The sequence below is a fragment of the Hordeum vulgare genome, chromosome 5H (assembly GCF_904849725.1).
Source record: "Hordeum vulgare subsp. vulgare chromosome 5H, MorexV3_pseudomolecules_assembly, whole genome shotgun sequence".
Taxonomy (NCBI): Eukaryota; Viridiplantae; Streptophyta; class Magnoliopsida; order Poales; family Poaceae; genus Hordeum; species Hordeum vulgare.
Window position 1 is genome coordinate 468,885,559 of NC_058522.1, and position 16,754 is coordinate 468,902,312.

At 45.4% G+C, this 16,754-nt stretch overlaps 1 protein-coding gene across 1 annotated transcript; it reads left to right on the forward strand.

The window, feature by feature from the left end:
* Positions 1-13,637: 13,637 nt before the first annotated feature.
* Positions 13,638-15,194, forward strand: LOC123398992 (homeobox-leucine zipper protein HOX4-like). Its single transcript, XM_045093427.1, has 3 exons — positions 13,638-14,061; positions 14,169-14,533; positions 14,616-15,194. Exons 1-3 carry the CDS (start codon positions 14,004-14,006, stop codon positions 14,994-14,996), a joined length of 804 nt encoding a protein of 267 aa, XP_044949362.1. The 5' UTR covers positions 13,638-14,003; the 3' UTR covers positions 14,997-15,194.
* Positions 15,195-16,754: the final 1,560 nt, after the last annotated feature.

Below are 16,754 nucleotides of genomic sequence, written 5' to 3' on the forward strand. Positions count from 1 at the left end.
TATTCAGCGGTTCACTCTCCCACAACCCACTGTACCCTCTACTTGAACATGGTGCTTTATGCTACATATTATTATCCAATGATGTGTTGCTATCCTATGATGTCTGAGTAGATTATTGTTGTCCTATTGGTGATTGATGAATTGATATGATTGGTTTAATTTACTTGTGGTTATGTTGTTGTCCTTTGGTGCCCATCATATGATCGTGCACGTGGATCACACCATAGGGTTAGTTGTATGTTGATAGGACTATGTATTGGCAGGCTAGAGTGACAGAAGCTTCAAACCTAGCAAAGAAATTGATGCATATGGGATTGAAGGGGGACCAATATATCTTATTGCTATGGTTGGGTTTTACCTTAATGAACGTTAGTAGTTGCGGACGCTTGCTAATAGTAATCATAAGTGCATAGAATTCCAACTAAGGGATGACATGCTAGCAGAGGCCTCTCCCACATAATACTTGTTATCGATCTAGTAACGTAGTCAATTGCTTAGGGACAATTCCGCAACTCCTACCACCACTTTTCCACACTCGTTAGACACTCGTAGTTGTTTCTTTATCTAACCAGCCCCTAGTTTTATTTGCGTGTTCTTTACTTTCTTGCAAGCCTATCCTATCACTCCTACAAAGTACTTCTAGTTTCATACTTGTTCTAGGTAAAGCGAACGTAAAGTGTGCGTAGAGTTGTATCGGTGGTCGATAGAACTTGAGGGAATATTTGTCCTACCTTTAGCTCCTCGTTGGGTTCGACACTCTTACTTATCGAAAAAGGCTATAATTGATCCCCTATACTTGTGGGTTATCATATATCTTTTCACATAACATTCAAAGATTATAAGATATTTAGCTCACATCGCAACTTGCAAAATCTCTTCTCATCCAAGGGCTTAGTGAAGATATCCGCTAGCTGCCTTCAGTCTTCATGTGGTCGATGACGATGTTGCCCTTGAGTACATGATCACGAAGAAAAAATGACGAATCTGGATGTGCTTGGTCTTCGAATGTTGTACTGGATTGTATGCAATCTTGATTGCACTCTCATTGTCGTAGTAGAGTGGCACATTCTTCATGTTGATGTCGTAGTCCTTGAGGGTTTGCTTCATCCACAGCAGTTGAGCGCAGCAAGAACCAACAGCAATGTACTCAGCTTCAGAAGTGGAAAGTGACACGCAGTTCTGCTTCTTTGAGGACCAACATACTAAGGATCATTCGAGGAAATGGCAGGTGCCTGATGTTGACTTGCGATCCACATGGTGACGAGCGTAATCAGAATCAGAATAACCAACGAGGTGAAGATTTGAGCCCTTGGGGTACCATAATCCAAGTGTTAGAGTGTAAGCTAGATATCAAAGAATATGTTTCACAACCTTATGGTGTGATTCCTTCGGTTTGCTTGGAAACGGGCACACATGCAAACACTAAGCATAATGGTTGGCCTAGATGCACATAGGTACAATAAAGAGCCAATCATAGGGCGATATACCCGCTGATCGAAATCTTTACCATTTTCGTCAGTGCACACGTGGTCATTGGTAGGATGGGAATTTTGACGCCTTTGCATTCATTCATGCCAAATTTCTTCAGGACATCTTTGAGGTATTTCTCTTGAGAGATGAAGATGTTGTTGCATTTTGACGAATTTGAAGCCCTCGGAAGAATTTCAGCTCCCTCATCATGGACATTTGATATTCTTCACCCATCATGTAGGCAAATTCGTCACTGTAACGTTTATCAGTACAACCAAAGATGATACCGTCCACATATATTTGACATACAAATAGTTCATTATCATAGGATTTTGTGAAATGAGTGGGATCGAGTGAACCGGGTTTGAAGCCTTTCTTCACTAGGAATTCCTTCAATGTATCATATGACGCCCGAGAGGCTTGCTTGAGGCCATAGAGTGCTTTGTTTAGTCTGAAGACTTTGTCAGGATGCTTTGGGTCTTCAAAACCTGGGGGTTGAGCAACATATACTTCTTCCTCAAGTTTACCATTGAGGAATGCACTTTTCACATCCATTTTATATAGAATTATATTGTGATGATTGGCATAAGCAAGCAATATACGAATAGCTTCAAGTCTAGCAACAAGTGTAAAAGTTTCATCAAAGTCAATTCCTTCAACCTGTGCGTAGCCTTGGGCTACAGGTCGTGCCTTGTTCCTCACTACCTGACCATCCTCATCTTGCTTGTTTCGGTAGATCCACTTGGTGCCAATGACGTGGTGCTTGCGAGGATCTGGTCATTTGATGAGTTCCCAAATGTTGTTCGTCTTGAATTGACGAAGTTCATCTTGCATGGCTTGAATCCACTCGGGTTCTATGAAGTATTCGTCAACTTTTGAGGGTTCTGTGATAGACACAAAAGAAGAATGCCCACAAAAGTTAATTAAATGTGAAGCTTTTGAGTGAGTGAGGGGACGTGGCGCATTGATGTCATCGAGATTTTGTCAATTTCCACTTCATTTGCAATCCTCGGATGGGTGGATTGAAGACTTCGGTTGGGTTGAGGAATTTGATCTCGAGCAATTTCTTCACGTGCACCCACTTGAATTTCGTCATTCTTGGGGACAAATTCTTCAATAGAAGGTTGTTCCTTACTAGGAATGATATCTTTGGTAGCCTTGAGCTTAATAGCTTCCTTGGGAGTCAATTTATCTCGCACATGAGGCACTTGCTCTCTTTGCGAGCCATTAGTTTCATCAAATCGCAAATCTATAGTTTCAACAACCTTGTTGTGATAGTAGTTGAAGACTCTATAGGTGTGCGAGTCCTTTCTGTAACCGAGCATAAAACCCTTATGCAAATTTTGAACTACGGAGAGGATCTCTAATCCAGCATCTTGCACCGAAGACTTTGAAATGACTTACGTTGGGTTTCTTGTCAGTGAGGAGTTCGTATGAAGTCTTCTTGAGGAATCTGTGAAGATATACCCTATTGATGATGTGGCAGGCAGTGTTGATTGACTCAGGCTAGAAGCTATTAGGAGTCCGGTATTCTTCAAGCATAGTCCATGCCATTTCAACTAGAGTCTTGTTCTTACACTCGACGACGCCATTCTGTTGAGGAGTATAAGGAGCACACAATTCGTGAGTAATACCAAGTTCATCAAGATAGTCATCAAGGCATGTATTCTTGAATTCTGTCCCATTGTCACTCTTGATGTGTTTGATTTTGACGCCGAAGTTCGTCGAGGCCCTTGAGGAAAATCGTCTGAAGACTTCCTGAACTTCAGTTTTTTAAAGAATGATATGCACCCAAGTATAATGAGAATAGTTGTCAACGATGACAAAGCCATATAGAGATGTTGCATTGGTTAGAGTAGCATAATGAGTAGGTCCAAAGATATCCATGTGAAGCAATTCAAAAGGATGAGTAGTAGTCTTGATAGTCTTTGAGGGGTGCTTGGATCTGGTCATCTTCCCAGACTCACAAGCCCCATAGAGATGGTTCTTCAGGAATTTGACGGTTTCGATGCCAATGACATGCTTCTTCTTCGCTAGTGTGTGCAAATTCCTCATGCCCGCATGACCAAGTCATCGATGCCATAGCCAGACCTCTAAGGCTTTTGCAAGAAGACACATGGCTGGTTGAGGACCTGCAGAGGAATCAAGAATATACAAGTCTCCTCTCCTAAAGCCTTCAAGGACTTTGGATTTGTCAGATTCCATGATGACTACGCATCTATATTTTCCAAAGATGACAATGATATCAAGATCACAAAGCATCGAGACTCACATGAGGTTAAACCCAAGGGATTCGACGAGCATGACTTTGTCCATGTGTCGATCCCTAGAAATAGACACCTTACCGAGTCCCAATACATTGCTTTTACCTTTGTCGGTGTAGGTGATATGCTTCAGTGGTGATGGAGTCAGTGGGATATTCATCAATAGGATTTTGTCGCCAGTCATGTGATTTGTACACCCACTGTCAAGAACTCACTCTATGTTTTTGGGTTGATTTTCGTGTAGATGAATTAGTGATGCTTACCATGTCATATGCTTCAGAGTGAAGAATATGATGTCAAATTCATCAGACTTGAATTTCATCACATAACGTATATTCTAGACATAATAAGGAGGAGTGAAATGAGAGATCATTTCATCAGGATTAGCTTGCGCCCTATCAAGCAATTTCCTCAGGTCTCCGGCAAATTCTTCGGATGATGACTTTCATCTCGAGACCTGACCTGCAAAAGTGATTAGTTCGATTTCTTCACCACCCACATCAAAAGGGGTGGTAAAGAGTTCATCATCCTGCGAGCACCATATGAGAATTGAGGCATTGAAGCTAATACACTTCTTTTCACACAGGGGGGTTAGAGTACTCAAATGAATAGGCAGATAAATTCTTTGAGGACTTATGAACATAGTGATTTGAGGAATAATGCACATATTCATGTCCCTTACAGTTTCCCTGCATATCAGAAACATTAGTGCGAGTACGAGCACGGTTTTGACCATATGAGGAATTTGATCCCCGTAAAGGTTTTGATCCACCTGAGGAATTTGATATGGGGTTCCTGTTCTTCACTGGTGGTGTCATGAGGACATTCACCTCAAGACTTTCCAAGCTACTTTTGGGAACCCAGATTTTCCTCAGGGGTGGTCCATTCCCACAGTTAGTTCCAACATATCTAGCAAATACTTCACCAGCCTGATTTTTGAACAGTTTATAGTTTGAGTCAAATGACTCATCAAAGGAATAAGACATTTCACATGCAAAGCCTGTTAGAGTAGATGGATCAACACAAGGTCCTTTTGCAGCAACGCATGAGGTTTTGTGATACTGCTCGGGTTTCCAATATGACCCGTCAACATTCAGTTTCCTCTCAAAGGCAATACCCTATTTCCTAGGGTTCATGTTCAGAATCTTCTTTTTTAGCACATCGCAAAGGGTTTGATACCCTTTGAGGCTTTGTATATGCCTCTCACATACAATTCCTTCAACCCTGCATTTTTGTCAGTGACATTTGTGGTTTCCTGAGGTGAGGAATTTGTTACCACAAATACAGTTGAGGAATTTGTAGCAATAGAAGCATTTGAAGTTTCACGGGAAGAATTAGCAGTTTCACATTTGATGCATTGCAAACATGGTGGAATGAATTATTCGTGAGAGGTATTGATCTGTTGAGCAAGCAAAGAATCATTTTTGATTCGAAGATCATCATGAGACATTCTTAGCTTCTCAAGATCTTGCTTTCTCTGAAGAAATTCATAAGAAAGCTTCTCATGATCAGCCAAGAGTGTGCCATAACGTTCTTGAAGACTATCAAACCTAGATGAAGACTTTGAACATCATCTGTGAGATTTTGAGTCAATTCATTTCCTCACTCAATAGGTCATCAGTGTTGTGTAGGAGTTTTTGAAGCTTTTCAATAGTAGTTTGTTGCTTAATAGTAATATTAGCAAGTTTATAGTAACTGGGTTTTTGATAGTCATGAGGTTCACAGTCACTAGAGTGAGAAGAGGATGTGTGGCTTGGTACCTTTGAACCTTTTTCCATGAAGCAATAGGTGGGAGCAAAGTCATCATCACAGTCATGAGTTTTGTTGACGTTGTCATTTTCTTTGAGGTCGATGATGGACTTGCTAACGAATGTAGTAGAAAGGGCTAGGCTTGCCACACACGACTCTGAATCCACTTCAGAACCTTCCTCTTCATCACATTCTTCAGATTCTTCTTTAGAATCCATTTCCTTGCCAATAAGTGCCCGAGCCTTTCTGAAGCTGGTCTTCTTGTGTGATGAGGACTTTGAGGATGAGGAATTTGAAGATTTCTTATTTTTCTTTGAGTCATCTGAACTGTCATCCTTGTACTTCTTCTTCTTTGATTCCTTCACCCAACGAGGACAATCAGCAATGTAGTGACCAGATTTCTAGCATCTATGGCAGGTTCTTTTCTTGTAGTCCTCAGATGAAGATTCTTATTTCCTCATATATCTCCTTGAAGACTTTCTGAACTGGCCACGCCTTGAGAACTTCTGGAATTTCCTTACGAGCATAGCAAGTTCCTGACCAAGTTCTTCACGATCACCAAGAATGCAATCAGAGTCTTCTTATTCATATGAGGAAACATCATTTGCCTCCAGCGCACGAGGTCTTGTATAGCTTGGTCCATAAAGGTCTCTCTTCTCTTCTTGTTGGAACTCTTGAGTATTGAGTCTCTCAAGAATATCAACACGATCAAGTAGCTTGTAGTCTCTTCGTTCTTGAATCGTCAGTACCAAAGTAACAAATGAGGGATCAAGGGATCGTAGCAGTTTCTTCACAACTTCATGGTCAGTGATGTCTCTGGCTCCAAGATCCTGAAGCTCATTGGAGATGTCAGTGAGGCGGTCAAAGGTATCTTGGCATATTTTGTTATCAAGTCTCTTGACTCGGTTGAAGAGATTGTGAAGAACATCAACACGAGAGTCACGTTCTGTGGAGATTCCTTCATTAACTTTGGACAACCTTTCCCAGATAAGTTTTGCAGAAGCCAAAGCACTCACTCTGCCATAGTGACCTTTGCTCAATGGCCACAGATTATATTCTTTGTTTGGGAGTCGAGTTGCTTGAATCTCTTCACATCAGCGGGAGTGATAGTTGAAGTGACAGAGGGAACACCATTTTCCACAACATACCATAGATCGTTGTCAATTGCTTCAAGGTGCATGCACATCTTGTTCTTCGAGTAGGGGAAATCCTTTCCTTCAAAGGTAGGACAACCCGCAGTAACCTTGATCATACCTGCGGTCGACATAACTAAAACTCCAGGTGGTTAAACCAAAATCACACGCAACAAGGGATACCTTGCTTTGATACCAATTGAAAGTGTTTTATATCGACTAGAGGGGGTGAATATGCGATTTTTACAAATTCGTCACTAAGGAAATTCCTAGTGAGGAAAGTCCTGAGTCACGAACTCAGTGCAACGGAATAAGTACTCTAACAGATGTGCAAAAACAGTTATAGCTTAGTCGTTAGAGTGAAATGGAACGTTCAGGTTGCACAGGTCGCGTGATCAGGATAAGCAGGTGATGAATAACTTGAGTGAAGAATTAGAGGTGAGGAATTAGAGAAAGTCTTAAGTCCAATTCTTCAAATAGTAAAGATCACAGTCATCAACATGCAATTGAGGAAATGAGAGAGTTGAGGAATTAGAATCCGTTGCTCGATGAAGATAGTAGTTTGATGACCCAGTTCCAACTGCTGTGACAATCGTACGTCTGGTTTGGAGCGGCTTGGTTTTCAAACCAAAGGACATACAGTCCCTGACACACAGTCCCTACCGTATTCTCCTTGAGCTAAGGACACACAGTCCTCGCCCAACACTCGTGGTAAGTCTTCAGGGCAGACTTCCTGTCACGCCCAAGATGCGACCCTATCGTCAATTTGGCATGAAGGCCTCGTCAGAGATAGAAGCGCATCTCGTCGTGTCGCAAGAATGGATATCGTTACAAGTACATGTACTGAAAAGAAGAGTTATAAATATAGAATTGGCTTACACTCGCCACAAGATACATCAGAGTCACAGCAATACAATACATCAACATCATGAATAAGAGCAAGGTCCGACTACGGACGAAAACAAACGAGAAAATAAGAACGACATCCATCCTTGCTATCCCAGGCTACCGGCTTGGAACCCATCCTAGATCGATGATGAAGAAGAAGAAGAAACAACTCCAAATGAACAATCAACGCGCTCGCATCAACAACCTTTACCTGTACCTGCAACTGGTGTTGTAGTAATCTGTGAGCCATAGGGGACTCAGCAATCTCATTTCCAAAGGTATCAAGACTAGCAAAGCTTAATGGGTGAGGTAAGGTTGAGTGGTGAGGTTGCAGCAGCGGTAAGCATATATTTATATGGTGGCTAACTTACGAGTACAAGAATAAAGAGGGGGAAGATCTACGCATAACGGACGTGAACTACTGATGATCAAATGAATGATCCTGAACACCTACCTACGTTAGACATAACCCCACCGTGTCCTCGATCGGAGAAGGAACTCACGAAAGAGACAGTCACGGTTACGCACTCAGTTGGCATATTTTAATTAAGTTAACTTCAAGTTATCTAGAACCAGTGTTAAACAAAGCTTCCACGTTGCCACATAACCGCGGACACAGCTTTCCGAAAAGATTTAACCCTGCACGGGTGCTCCAACTAGTCCATCACAAATTACCACAAGCCACATAGAAATCCTCAATCACGAAGCTCGCGATCTCGTCGGATTCCCTAGTGGAAAACCTCAACTCTGAGAATACCCAAAGCATCACCGGAATCCCGATGCACAAGATATCTCGTCAAAGGTAAAACTAATCCAGCAAGGCCGCCCGACGTGTTATGTGAAATTACTCCTCGGGTTCATGACGCCCTATGCTTTCAGTATTAACAAAGTTATTATGTTAGGCAAATAGTACCAATGTTGGGCCTTTCCAGACCAGCTTTAATCTAAAACGAATTATCAAGGGGGTCCCCATAACAACCCCGATCGTGTTAGGAGCGCTCAATTATGGAACATAACACCGGTAGCCGAAACTAAGGGGGGCAAAGGTGGAACAAAACACCAGGCTAGAAAGGCCGAGCCTTCCACCTTTTACCAAGTATATAGGTGCATTAAGTTAAATAGCATTTAATATGGTGATATAACAAGGAACCCATGTTTTCACATGGAAGCAACTCCACCTGCAACTAGCAACGCTAACAACATGGTTGAGCAAGCAGTAACATAGCCAAACAGTGGTTTGCTAGGTCGATCAGGTTGAAGGTTATCATGGCATTGTTGAGAGGATGATATTTAACATGTGGTAGGCAACAAGACATAATCGATAGCATCGAAATAAATAGCACGGCAATGATAGTAATGGTATCTGGGGAAATGGTCATCTTGCTTGAGATCCCGCTTGGAAGAAGAACAACTCCGAGAAGTCAGCGAACCAACGTAGTCGAACGGGTCCTCACATTCCGACACGCTTGCGGAACTCTATCGAGACGGAGCAACCGAAAACAAACATCAACATAGATATTCACCACACGATGCACAACATGATGCACAACCTACTATGATGCATGATCAGTTCAATGATGCAAGGCATGGCATGGCAATTCACCTCACGCAAACACTACACATTAAGCGACGCTCGTCTTGATACCTTTGGAAATGAGATTGCTGAGTCCCGTGTGGCTCACAGATTACTACAACACCAGTTGCAGGTACAGGTAAAGGTTGTTGACGCGAGCGCGTTGATTGTTCATTTGGAGTTGTTTCTTCTTCTTCTTCTTCTTCTTCGATCTAGGATGGTTTCCAGGCCGGCAGCCTGGGATAGCAAGGATGGATGTCGTTCTTATTTTCTCGTTTGTTTTCGTCCGTAGTCGGACCCTGCTCTTATTCATAATGTTGATGTATTGTACTGCTGTGACTCTGATGTAGCTTGTGGCGAGTGTAAGCCAATTCTATATTTATAACTCTTCTTTCCAGTACATGTACTTGTAACAATATCCATTCTTGCGACACGACGAGATGCGCTTCTATCCCTGACGAGGCCTTCGTGCCAAATTGAGGATAGGGTCGCATCTTGGGCGTGACACTTCCAAACCCTCACAAACTAGGTCATCCGACGATCCACAATTCACTGCTGGATGCTCTAGACCATGACGCCTAACTGTCTAGAGGATGCACAATCCTCAAAGGTAACAAGTGTCGGTTCCACACATGAACAATCTCTTCAGTGATGCTCAATCACTTTGGGTTTATTGGGTTTTGGTTTGGGTGTTTGAGGTTTTTCCTCACTTGATGATTTTCGCTCAAAGTCCTCGAGAATTAGGTTGCTCTAAATGACAAGTGTTAGTTTCTCTCGGAGCATCCAACCAACTAGTGGTTGTGAGGGGCAGCTATTTATAGCGTGGGAGCATCCCGACATGATTTGACATTAATGCCCCCAATGATATGACTATTGGGTGGATAAGATTGGGGAAAGGTGGCCCGTGGCGCGGCAACGGAAGAATCTTTCAATTGTGAAAGTCCTCATGTCTCTCATGTTCTTCACTGATAGGCAGTTCACATTGGCAAAATCCTAACTCCTGAGTTAGTGCAATTTCTTCAGCGACCAGAAGAACTTCGTCTTTGTGAGTGAAGATTTTGACTAAGTCGTGAGAGATTTTCAAAGGCTTCACTCGAAGGATTTGGTATGTGTAGGCTTTGAGTTGAGCATCATGAGAAAACTTTCCTTAGTATTACCTCGACCCCCATTAACAATACGGTGTTCCTATGACTCAAGAAAGAAGAAAATGAAATAGAAAGAGTAAATCTTCAAGCTTCAAAGTCTTCAAAACATTTTCTTCGGGATACACCAAATTCCTCATTTTCAAAGTCTTCATGAGGAATAGCAATTTCTTCGCTATCAAATTTTCAAGGAATGACCAAAGTCTTCACACGAAGACATATATTTTTAGAGGTCGATATTCTTCAAATAGCTCAAACTCCTCAACGTTTGTGTACACTCGCAAACACATTAGTCTCTTAACCTATAAGTCTTCAATCCACCAAAATCACTAAGGAGCACTAGATGCACTTACACTTTGAAGATCATCATGAGACACCCTTAGGTTTTCAAGATCTTGCTTTCTTTGAAGAAATTCATAAGAAAGCTTCTTGTGATCAGCTAAGAGAGTTTCATGACGACTCTGAAGGTTATAAAACTTAGATTGAAGATGTTGAAAGTCAATAGTAAGAGTTTGAGTGTGGTCCATTTTCTCGTTCAATAGGTCATTGTTTTTTTAGCAGTTTCTGAAGCTTTTCAATAACATTTTGTTGCTTAGTGGCAATATTAGCAAGTTTGTAGTAACTAGGTTTTCGATAATCATCAGGTTCATTCTCACTTGAGTCAGACGAGGAGGCATGCTTGGATACCTTGGCACCTTTTGCCATGAAGCAATAGGTGGGAGAAGAGTTGTCATCATAGTCAGCATTGTTTTTGACGATATCATTTTCTTCAATGTCAAAGATGGACTTGCTTACGAATGCGGTAGCAAGAGCTAGGCTTGCCACACCAGTGTCTGACTCCTCCTTGGATCCTTGCTCTTCCTTGCATTCCTCACATTCTTCTTGAGAATCCACTTCCTTGCCAATAAGTGTGCGAGCCTTTTTGAAACCATTCTTCTTGTGTGATGAGGACTTTGAAGAGTTCTTATTTTTCTTCGAGTCATCTGAACTATTATCCTTGTATTTCTTCTTCATTGATTCCTTTACCCAACGAGGGCAATAGCAATGTAGTGGCGAGACTTCTTACACTTGTGACAAGTTCGTTTCTTGTAATCCTCAGATGAAGATTTTGATTTCTTCACATCTCTTTTTGAACATTTTCCAAACTGGCCTCTTCTGGAAAACTTTTGGAATTTCCTCACGAGCATTGCAAGCTCCTGACCAAGTTCTTCAGGATCACCAAGACTGCAAACAAATTCTTCTTCTTCACATGAGTAAATTTCCTTTGCCTTCAGTGCACGAGATCTTCCATAGCATGGGCCATAGAGATCTCCTTTTAAGATTGTTGGAATTCATGAGTATTGAGCCTATCAAGAATGTTAGCAGGATCTAGTGACTTCTAGTCTCCACGCTCTTGAATCATCAAAATAAGTGTATCAAATGAGGAATCAAGAGATATCGTCAATTCCTTCACCACCTCATGGTCGATGATGTGAGTGGAACCAAGGGCTTGGAGCTCATTGGAGAAATCACTGAAACGATCGAAGGTTTGCTGAACATTTTCGTTGTCAAGTCTTTTGAAATGGTTGAAGAGATTTCGAAGAATATCAACTCGAGAGTCACGTTGACTTGAGATTCCTTAGTTAACTTTGGACAGCCTTTCAGAGATAAGATTTGCACATCCCAAAGCAATCACTGTGCCATACTACCTTTGATCGAATGGCCACATATGATATTCTTCGCTTGAGAGTCGAGTTGCTTGAATCTCTTCACATCAACAACGTTGATCGATGGGGTGGCGGAGCGAACACCATTTTCTACAACATACCAGAGATCGTTGTCAATTGCTTCAAGATGCATGCGCATCTTGTTCTTCCAGTAAGGGTAGTCCGTCCCTTTGAAGGTAGGACAACCCGCAAAGACCTTGACCATACCTGAAGTCGACATAACTAAAATTCAAGATGGTTAAACCAAAATCACACAGAACAAGGGAGTACCCTCTAATACCAATTGTAAGTGCGTTATATCGACTAGAGGGGGGTTGAATAAGCGTTTTTACAAATTCGTTAGTGAGGAAATAATGATTGAGGAATTTGCTAATTGACGAACTACTTGCAGCGGAATAAGTACTCAAGTGTAATCATAACATAGTAGTAGCATAGTTGTCATGATGAAATAAAACAAACACAGTCACAAGTAGCGTGTAAATAGGATAAGCACGCGAAAAACAAGGTGACTGAAGAATTTTGAGATGAGAAAATTGAGAAAATCTTCAGTCAAAGTCTTAAAATAGTAATGATCAATTTCATCAACTAGTATTTGAGGAAATGGAGGGGTTAAGGAAATACAACGAGGAGCCCGATGAAGACAATGGTTTGATGACCCTCTTCCAACTGTTGTAGCACTTGTATGTCTGTTTTGAAGCGGCTTGGTATTTAAAACAAAGGACACACAGTCCTGACTGTGTTCTCCTTGAGCTAAGGTCACACAGACCTTGTCCAACACCCGTGTTAAGTCTTGAGCGCATACTTCTGAACCCTCACAAAGTCGATCACCCGACAATCCACAATTTCCTCTTGGATGCTCTAGACCATGACGCCAACCTTCTGAAAGATACACAGTCTTCAAAGGCAACAAGCGTCGGTTCCACACAGAAACAACCTGTGAGTGATGCTCAATCACTATGGGTTTTGGTTTCTAGTTTGGGTTTTGGATTTTTCCTTGCTAATATTTTTATCTCAAAATCCTCGAAGGATGGGTTGCTATCAAATGACACTTACAAGTTCTCTCTCAGAGCAGTGATACGTCTGCATCTATCTACTTTTCCTAAATCTTTTGTTTTTTTATTTTAAACTTTAATTTACATAATTTGAATGAAACTAACACAAGGTGACGCTGTTTTCAACAGATAGTTTTGTTTTTTATAAAAAATAAAAATTCTTAGAGTTAAGCAAAACTTTTTTTTTATGAATATAATATTTTTTTTACTGAAACCAAGAACCACTAAAGGGGAGAGGCGCCCACTAGGCACGAAGGCGCGCCACTCCCTTTCATCTACATCTCATAATCTGTTGATAGTACATTTTCAATCGTGTCTTCTGTCTTTGGCTTTTTTATGTGTGGGTATTTTGGTAGTGGGAATTCCAGTGCACAAAGAATAGTAAGATGCTAATTGCCAAATTGTGAAGCATGAACCGGGCTTGTACTCCAGTGCAAGTCGTCTCGTCTTATCAGTCCACGATCCTATGTGCTCTGATCCGATCGGTAAAAAAAGATCGCGCTTGGGCTCGCAAATTGCCGCGCGACGCGTGCTGCCGCGGGTCTTTAACCGTGGTCAGCTCCTGACCGCACCACCTAACCCGACCCAAGCGCGGAGCCGGAGCTCGGCCCCGCCTGTCTCTCTCTCTCCCCCCTCCCCCCTTTATTAAACGCACACGGAAATGCAGCACGCAGTGTTGGGGAAACAGAAAGGAAACCCGGAAAAGAAATCAGAGCAGGACTCCACTCCACACTCCACTCTCCCCCCTCCCCCTCCCCCTCACTCTTTCTTGGATCATAAGGAACCGCGGAGGAAATCCGTCCTCGATCGTGGCGGGGGCATTTTGATCGGCGTTGGTTTCCCAAGGCGGGGACGAGGGTACATGGTGGTCGTCATGGATCGAGGCGTGGACGGGAGGACGGGGAGGGACCAGCAGTGGAGGCGCCCGAGCCCTTCCGCACGCTCTCTGCTCCTCTTCTCGCAGTAATCGGGGAAGGTGGTGGTGGCGGTGGTGCCGGTGCCCTCTGAATTTCTGCGGAACTCGCCATGAAGCGGCCCGGCGGCGGAAACCCCTCCCCCCTCCACCAGATGGCCAGTCCCAGTGGTAAATTGCACGCGCTCTTTCTTTCTTTCTGGTGGCAATTCGTTCTGACTGTGAGGTGAAGGATGCGGAAAATCTGAGTCTCCATGCGTGCTTGTAATTTTAATTAGATATGGACTACGGCGTGGTCGGGATGGAGGCGGATGGGGACGCGGAGGAGGAGATGATGGCGTGCGGCGGCGGCGGCGGCGGCTGCGGGGGAGGGGAGAAGAAGCGGCGGCTGAGCGCGGAGCAGGTGCGCGCCCTGGAGCGGAGCTTCGAGGTGGAGAACAAGCTGGAGCCTGAGCGCAAGGCGCGGCTGGCGCGCGACCTCGGCCTGCAGCCGCGCCAGGTCGCCGTCTGGTTCCAGAACCGCCGGGCGCGCTGGAAGACCAAGCAGCTCGAGCGCGACTACAACGCGCTGCGCCACTCGTACGACGCCCTCCGCCTCGACCACGACGCGCTCCGCCGCGACAAGGAAGCCCTCCTCGCCGAGGTTCGTGCCCGCTTAAATTTCGCTGCCGCTGTCCTTAGTACTGTGCGCGCGCAATGGCTGACGCTCGCCTCGTGCGATACAGATCAAGGATCTGAAGGGGAAGCTGGGGGACGAGGAGGCCGCGGCGAGCTTCACGTCGGTGAAGGAGGAGCCGGCGGCGTCGGACGGCCCGCCGCCCGCGGGCATGGGGTCATCCGACAGCGACTCCAGCGGGGTGCTGAACGACACGGACGCGACGGGCGCCACGCCAGCAGAGGAGGCGCCGGCTCCGGAGATGGGGGAGCTGCTCGGCGGGCCCGGCGCGGCGGTGGCGGGGCACGGGCAGATGTTCCTGCAGGGGAATTTCCTCAAGGTGGAGGAGGACGAGACGGGGTTCCTGGACGACGAGGAGCCGTGCGGGGGCTTCTTCGCCGACGAGCCGCCGCTGGCGTGGTGGACCGAGCCCGCGGATCCCTGGAAATGAGGCGCGGCAGAGAGAGAGAGACTACTACTCGTACTCGGTGGGAGACGACACCTCGCGCGGGGAATAAAAGATTAGTGAAGAAAGCAGGGGCTTTTCTGAAATTTTTGTAAATCTCGTTTTTATCCCGTCCTTTTCTGTCAAACCCTCGCCATCGCTAGGCAGCCATCAGCAATAGTACTACTACTACTACTAGTGCCATTTCCGCCCCTGCTCTTCTACCTATTTCCTTTTCCTTCCCATAAACCCCTTGCCTCCTAGCTAAAAACTTAAGCTAAGCCGGACTGAAGTGTAAAAAGGCCCCACGGGATAGGGACAAGGGGAAAAGGACAGTGTGGAGCGAGCAGTGAAGAGGAAGGGAGGGAGCAGCAAGCAACCAGCCGCAACGGGCGGCCACGGGACAGCGTCGCTGTTGGGTGGGCCCCGAAGGCCACGTGAAGCGCAGGCATTGGGCCTGCCATTGACCGGGCTGGCTAGCTTTTAGCTTAGCTTGATGGCAGCGCGCAGCAGAGTCGTAACCGACAGCCATCCGCCCCGGTCGACGCCAACGTGCCTGTGCCTGGCCCAGCCCGCGCCCCCCCTTCGTCCACGCCGGGCCTCCCCCGCGAAAGCGACCGCCGACGGCGACCCCTGCGTACGTGTTGGCGCACGCGCACGAGCGCGCTCTCCCCCGCCGTCGCCGGTCTGCCCTGCGATCGACCTCGCGCTTTCTTTCCTATTCTCGTAGTACCTCTTCTGTTTGTACCGCCGTCGAACCAGATGCGGGTATAGTGATGGAGTAGTGCTACTTACAAGAAAGAATGGACGAAAGAAATCATGTGTGTGGAGATCGAAGCGCAGCTCCCTCATGATGCCGAGCCTTTTGGAGCCTATAGTAGCATAGAATAGGCCCCTTGCGCCGGGAGATTCTGCGTGCGGGTCGGGTGCGTCACCGTGCCAATCGAGTGCGTTTCGGAGGATCTGACGAGTGATGACCGTGATGATGCGCAATCTTGTGCTCGATCCAGCGGGGTGGTAGACCCTGGCCTGGGGGGAAGGAGGAAAGATCGTCGGAGCCGTGCCCGCCGTGCCCGTGCGGAATATCCTGTCGGAATGATTACCGGCATCCGGCGCCGGGTTAAATAAGACCCGCGGCGTCAGCGTGCTCTGCTCTGCTTACCCACTTGTAACGGAGCTGCCCCCTTCACTTCGCTCGAAAGCAGATGATGATTCCTCGCCGTTCAACCGTCGAAATTCTATATGTTTTCTCGTACTGTAACAATGTTTACGGTGTGGTGAGAGGACGGACAGCTCCAGGTGCTCTTCACGTAGCATCTGACCCGCTGTCACGCACTGTTGGACGATTCCGATAAGGATCCAGGCCGTTTCGTTTCGCCTTTATCTACGGGGACATGGATTCGATGTGTGAGCGGGACAAATGGATCGAGATTGAGGTGTCTTGCAGGTGGTGGTGGTGAAACCGTGAATCCACCGATCCAGACAAGCGCAAACCTATGGTCCAGAGTTACCTGGCGGGCGACAGCTTGCAATCAACGGCGGCCGATGACCGGGTCAGTGTGCGTGCATGTACTACTACTGCTGTCCCTGCTGGTGATCAATGCAAACACCTACGGGGTGCAAAAGGGGACGACAGCAACCTACCTACAAGACCAAAATTCCCGGCAATCACGCTGAGGATGGCTTACGTGACTCGCGAAACATACTATAAATCGGAAGCGGTTCTTGGGAGCGTCTGTGTAACTTGCAAGGAAACGTTCGGGC

Bases quoted from the DNA above. Each gene is read 5' to 3' on its own strand.
- LOC123398992 (XM_045093427.1), top strand. From the start codon at position 14,004: ATGAAGCGGCCCGGCGGCGGAAACCCCTCCCCCCTCCACCAGATGGCC. The intron at 14,062-14,168 runs GTAAATTGCACG...AATTTTAATTAG, and splicing joins CCAGATGGCCAGTCCCAGTG to ATATGGACTACGGCGTGGTC. The intron at 14,534-14,615 runs GTTCGTGCCCGC...CGTGCGATACAG, and splicing joins AGGAAGCCCTCCTCGCCGAG to ATCAAGGATCTGAAGGGGAA.